We start from the raw sequence: 6,746 nt of genomic DNA on the forward strand, positions 1-6,746 counted from the left end.
TTGAAACGATTATGAAAGATTAAGAATAATACTATACTGAGAAATAACAAATTTTAAAGTTTCATTTGAAAAAATGGCAAAAAGATTTTAAAATTATAAAAATAGCAAAACGAATTTATATAATAGAAAATACTAATTAGTAAATGACAAGACTATCCTAAAACAACAAAATTAAGTACAAACGAGAAGGCAAAGATACACGACTTCAAAAACAACTAGAATACTCCAAATATACTCTACCTAAATATTCTATAACTACAAATATACAATATCTAAACAATCCAGAAACAAAAATTAAAAATCACCAAATACATCCTTGTCGGTTTTGGCCACCTATAGAACACGTGTATGCGAGGGAAGATGACAACTAGGCGGTAGGGGTCATTAGAAACTTATGGATGTCCACAATGATGGACTTCCTTCAACGTGAAAAAGAGCAAAATTAATTATATCAATGAAGTTGTTGCTAAGTGAATATTTGAAGGAATTGCAACTTCATGACGATATGACTATTGAAAATATGATTACATCTAATACCAAACCGGTTGTAGGGAGTTTCATCTTCTTCATTCCATGTGAATATCTTGCTCATAGGATCTTGAAAGATAACTTTAAACACTATCAATTCTAGAACGTCATTATAAAAAACGATGTTCAAAGTAAAAACAAAAGCAAGAAACATGTGTGCAAGTGAAAAAGGTTGGTGATCGGTGGTCATCAAAAGCTAGTCAAAACTATGGAATTCAAGAAAGGATTGTTGAACTAACGATCGCAAACATGGGATTGATAGGAAGAAAAAGAGATTTTGGGTAGCTAAGTGAAGAAAATGAGATCTAGGTTTTTTTTAATCTTATTTTAATAATAATGATGATGATGATGATATTAATAATAATTATAAACTGAACAATATATATAGCACACACATGTTTCAAATATTGAAAGTTTAATTCTCATTTATATGTTAATTTTTACGTGTTTCTATATGAAAAATTAAAAAAAAAAAATAATAAACTAATTTGATAATAATATGTACAAAATAATGAAAAAAATATTTTGATACAATTAAATTTGTAACAAACATTTAAACAAACAGAAAGTTAGTTAAATAAAATAAAATTTGATAATAAAAGATAAATTCATATATAAATTGGAGAGAAAAAATAGGAAGTTTTTGTTTATTGTGATTAATTGATAAGTAGTTAGATAAAATGTAATTTGATAATTAAATATAAATTCAAATGTAATAAGAGGGAGAAAATAAAAAAGGAGCACGTTTATTTATAATTACACTATTCATAATTTCATTTTCATTTAAGTTTCAATAATTACACTGTATTTATAACTCTATCAACCATAAAACCTATAGATTACAAAAGTGAATACTTATTTGTTGAACAAAAAGACAAATTAATAGTATAATAAGATGATAAGATGATAATAAATAAAAGATGATTAAAAAATATAAAAAAAAATGATAAAATTTAAATGAAATATATCGTTTGTTAGATGATAATATGTATAAAATATTAAGTAAAATCCTAATTAGGTTCAAAAATTTCAATCCAAATTTAAAATAATAAAATAATATAAAATCTAAAGATATATTATAAATTAAAATCAAAATGGTGATAAACAAAATTAAAGATTGATTAATTATGAATATTTTCGAAAAGTGGTTAAATAAAATCAAAACAGATATAAAATCGCTCATTCTAATTTTAAATTGAAAGAAAAATTTGACACCTTTATCTCTTGAATACAATGAGTTGAAGAATCATTACTGACGATTCCATTTACATATTTTTATTGAAAATTGATATATGGTCTCATAACAAACGATTCTGTTTATTGAAAATTTATACATGGTATAACAATTATACAATACTTGAAAAAACTATCAATTGACCAAACCAGGGGCATCCCCGATTTTGCTATTTCGTTCGATTTCCCAAATTTTTAAATAAGTGGCCGAGGTTAGAGATACTTTCTGTAATTTAGCCTCACAAATAAATTGATGGTTTGAGAGTTGGAACTATTCAATCAAATCATAATGGCCCAGAGAGAAAACAATTGTTTGGGAATTGGGACACTAAAACCCTGCTAGGTTTTATAAAGTGATCTAACCCAACTAATGGGCTCAGCAGAGCCCATTCCCAAAGCCCAACATATCTGATAAATTTGAATGAATGGAAGACATACATTACTACGGAAAAACATACATTTTTTCACTGTAATATTATCAATTTAGCATTAAATATGTACAAAATGCCCATTAAATCAATTAAAAAAAGGAAAAAAAAAAAAAAAAAAAATCTATGCTGTTTATTCTTCCAAGTAAACCCCCTGTCTGTCCAAAAATTTTGGCTACTTCCAAAGCTAATGAAGAATGTTGTATTGGCCTTCTCTGGTTATCATTTCTGTAAGCAAATTCAATCACTTTGCTTCACTTCTGTGTAAATCTTCTTCGAAAACTCCAAACTGCTCTTGCAAGAAGGCGATCGACCTACTCATTATGTCCAAACTATGAAATATCAGGATGTCTATTTGGCATCAAAATCCTTCAGCTTCAATCAGATTTGTTTGGCCTGAGAAGTTGATGAATTCCATTCATGCTTCAAGAGCATTGCATAAAGAAGTTCATTCCACACATCAGGAACCCCAGGCAAACACCAGTGACTGCAATCCTGTCGATGAGGAGGTGCAGGACCAACATCAGGACCAAGGTAGTATAAAGACGAATGCCCGTCCTTTCTCTGTGCAGTCATTCGAGTTATGTTTAATATCTCTAGTTTAGTTGAATTTGGAGTGGTCGAATAACCTGATAGGATGGAATTAGCTATCCGAAAATGTGACCAGGTTTCGGGAGGAACAAGCAAAGAACCAAGGTCTGGCAGAGCTTCCAAGTGACAGCTACCACCATTCCTCCAATCTCCACCACTGCACAAGTTGCACATCACATTAAGCCAGACAGAATCCACATAAAGCTCTACTTCACACTTACACAGTTTTCTAATGTATTGAGATTTATCAGAGGAGACATAAATCTCACAAACTTACCGAAAATGTACAGGGGCGAACATTCGAAAGAAGACAGTCGTTTTTTTCGAGTTTAGTTCTTTGTTGATCCAGTGCATCACAGTCTTGAGTGACTGCTGATATGCATCTTCAATCTTCATTTCCATCTTTACCTCCTTCCCTTCTTGGAAGTAACAGCCTCTGTTCATAACATCAAAAAAGACTCATCACTCATTGAGAAAAACTTGGAAATGGTAACAGCAAGAAGCTCAAAAACACAGTCGAGAAAACATTACCCTCTTATGGTCTTCTCGTAGTTCCACCAATGCCCAGTATTAAAGACCAAAACATCGGCATCTCGCCACTTGGCTGAGGACCAATCCATCTGATCTAGTTTAAGAGTAGTCTTAATCTCTTGAGAAGCTCCAGAAGGAGGTCGACTCTGCAAGACAAGAAACGGAGCTCTGTAGTATTCAACTGTGCAGTTGAAATCCTTGAACTTGAACACCAAGAATCCCTTGTGCTTTGTTATTGGACTACCATTCACTTCATAGATGGATTCTTTGTTTGGAACTGCAGATGACAGCATACACAGAAGAGATTCCCATTGGTTTCTTCCAATCGAGTCACCGACAAACACCACCCGTTTGTTTCGCATTTTCTCCAACATTAACGTTGCATTGAACCTGATAGTTCATAAACCCAATTAAATTTAAGAGAGATTCGAAAACCCACCTTCAACGATTGAACCTCCCGTATCGCCCTCAAACTTTCAAATAAAGTAAATACCCCACTTAAACATAAACAATTACATATCCCTATAAGTAGTAGCAACTTGAAAACTACACAAACCACACAAACTAAAAGGATAATGACAGGTCAATCCCCAAACTATAAGATTTCAACATGGTTGCATTAACACTAATCACTAACAGAGTTATAACAGTAGATTTCAATTGCCACAAATTCTATGGTAAAAAATTATAAGTGCTGTTGCTCAACTTACAAATTCAAGGGTTCAATTGTAAAGACAGATATCAGAAGTGGTTTGAAAATTTTCTCTGTCTAAGGGACATGTTTGGACTTGGAGTGATTTAAAAACAGTTTAAGATATTTTTGTCAGGTTAAAAATCACTTCCAAACATATAGTTAATTATTCAATATGAATTTAATGTTTAGCTATACACTTATAAATTCAATTTCATTTAATCAAAAGTGATTTCAATGATTAAAAACATATTTGCAAGTGATTTTGAAAATGTCAAAAGAGATTTTATTTATTTCAAAACCACTTGCAAACATACCCTTGGGAAGCAAACTAACAAGAATACTAGTTTACGAAATCTTCATCAATAATTAACAAGGCAACAATCTTAACAAATTTGTACATAAACAATAGTTTGTCTTTACTACACAGCAAAGTCCCTTTTTCAAATCCATCCAAAGCTTCACGGGTGAAATCAGTCAACAGAACAGAAAGAAAGAAAAGGACAAATATTACAAACGAGTGAAAAGCATAAAACAGGTAGGGAACCACTGAAAGTAGAATCATAACCCAAAAGAAAATTTCAAACTCAAAGCAGAATCCAGACCTTGTTATAATCATCTACACAATTCAAACAACGTAATTGAACTAACAGGATATTGTCTCAATCAGATAATGAATTGAAATGAAATTGTGATTATTCTTCCTCAATTTCTTGATGGTATGATACAGAATCAGATTAATCTAACAAAAAATTTGATGAATTGAAAATTTTTTTAGTTGAAAAGTTTACCTGGGCAAGTTGCAAAGTTTGGGTTGCCATCTCCATTTTGTGTAGAACAAATCAGGGCGGCCATTTTCAGAGCAGCGAAAGCCTTGGTCCACAAATGGACAGTTCTTGGACTCGTACAAAGGATAAGAATCATCCCAAACCCAATCCCCATCAAACAAATCACACCTATTTCCCTCTTCAGAAAGAAACTCAACCTTCCGATTCTGACCGAAATTAGCATTTCTCAGCCAAACAAATCTCTCCGATCGAAGAGGAAACACAAACCCTTTTGAAGCAGTTCTGTAATCCAAGAAAAAGAAGCTACAAATCAAACAAACAGACACAAAAAAAAACCCCAAAACCCCAAGAGAAGGCTCGAACAATCTCAAACGCTTAAGTTTATTGCAAACTTCACTAAACGGCATGGCTTCAAGATCAATCACAGACGGGGTCTTAGACATTGAAGAAGCTTAAACCAAGATCAATACCCAACCCCAAGTTCTCGATTCCAAAGAAACTGAAAGATTCCCAGAAGCAAAGAAGGAAGGAGAGGAAATAATCATGAAATCCAATTTGTGGGTCTCTCTGCTTTGCTTGGTAGGTCAGTTAAGAGAAGTAATGAATATAGAGAATTTCAAATAGAAAAAGGGGAAATGGGTGTCAAAGAAGCAAGGAAGCATTCATGGAAGAAGAATAAACAACAAAAATCTTCTTCCCCCACTTTACCTTTTTTGCTGTTTTCCCTACTTTAAAAACAGAGAATAATGAAATGAGTGGAAATAGAAGAAGAAGATTAAGTGCAACAACTTCAAAATCAAAAACCCATCTGAGATTTTGAAGAAGAAGAAGGAAGAATGAAGAAGAAAGTGGGGAAGAAGAAGTGGGGTGGGGTTAGAAAGTGGTGTGGTGGCTTACTGTTATTTGTTAATGGGAAGAGAGAGAAAGAGAGAGAGGGGATTTGATTGGCATACTCGTGGGTAACGGATAGCCGGAGGAGAAACTAATTCCACCATCACTAATAGAGCGTGAAAATTAGTACAGATGAGTACAAAGTTTTAATTTTCTTAAATTGCAACTTTAGTCCCTCAAAGTTTTAAATTTCACTATCTAGTACGTTTCTTAATTTTAAATTTTGTATTAAGTAGGTTACTAAACTTTAAATATGTTTAAGAAAATTAGAATACTTACAAATTATATATAAGGTTTTGTATAAAGATTAATCGACCTTTTTTTTATAAAGAAAAATTATATTTTTAGTCTCTGAATTTTGAAGAATATGTGTGTTTGGTTCTCAAATTTTTTTAAAACAATCTAGAATGTGCATTTGGTCTCTAAGCTTTCAAAATATATATCTTTAATCCTAAAAATGTATGTTTTGAAAACCTAGAGACCAAATAAACTTATTCTTCACAACTCGCGAGCTAAAAAGTAATTTTTTACCTCAATAAAATTATTTTAAAAAATTTTAATTTTTTATTTACATAAAATTTCAATATCGATATTTAATCATTTTCATAATTCCTCAAGTTTTTTATTCTATTTCTAGTATGTTTTCAAGCATGTTTGAAATTCTTACAAATAATTGATCTTGTAGTTATAATATTAAAGTTAATGTGATTTTCATTTTTTAGAGTAATAGAATTTTTAATTTTTAATTTTGTGCTGGATAAGTAAGTGAATGTTAAAATTGTTAAATAGGTCAAAACTTTATTGTAGACTTTTTAAAGTGTAATATTCTTTTGGATATAAACTTAAAAATTAGGTATTATTTTTTTCCTTTTTTAAAAAAAAAATAAAGGACTACATTTTTTAATATCACTTTTAAATTTTTAGAAATTAATTTGAATTAAACCTTGAAGTTGAATTAAGTGTTATATATTACGAATTTACCACCTATTGTGTTTTTTTGTTAATATTATTTTATATTTCATCATTCTGTTGTGGTAATGTAAAATTACGAATTTAAATAATTTT

General features: G+C 30.9%; 1 protein-coding gene across 2 annotated transcripts; it reads right to left on the minus strand.

The window, feature by feature from the left end:
* Nucleotides 1-2,177: 2,177 nt before the first annotated feature.
* Nucleotides 2,178-5,792, minus strand: LOC120067799 (protein trichome birefringence-like 11). Of its 2 annotated transcripts, XM_039019390.2 has the most exons (5): nt 4,794-5,780; nt 3,312-3,701; nt 3,058-3,216; nt 2,819-2,937; nt 2,178-2,684 (listed from the first exon to the last, which is right to left on the minus strand). In XM_039019390.2, the coding sequence occupies exons 1-5, from the start codon at nt 5,231-5,233 to the stop codon at nt 2,650-2,652; spliced, it is 1,143 nt and encodes a 380-aa protein (XP_038875318.1). In that variant the 5' UTR covers nt 5,234-5,780; the 3' UTR covers nt 2,178-2,649. The 2 variants fall into 2 exon arrangements, with proteins under 2 accessions (XP_038875318.1, XP_038875317.1); XM_039019389.2 differs by having other exon boundaries at nt 2,178-2,937; nt 4,794-5,792.
* Nucleotides 5,793-6,746: the final 954 nt, after the last annotated feature.

The sequence above is a fragment of the Benincasa hispida genome, chromosome 12, assembly GCF_027475165.1.
Source record: "Benincasa hispida cultivar pf3 chromosome 12, pf3_genome.v1.1, whole genome shotgun sequence".
Taxonomy (NCBI): domain Eukaryota; kingdom Viridiplantae; phylum Streptophyta; class Magnoliopsida; order Cucurbitales; family Cucurbitaceae; genus Benincasa; species Benincasa hispida.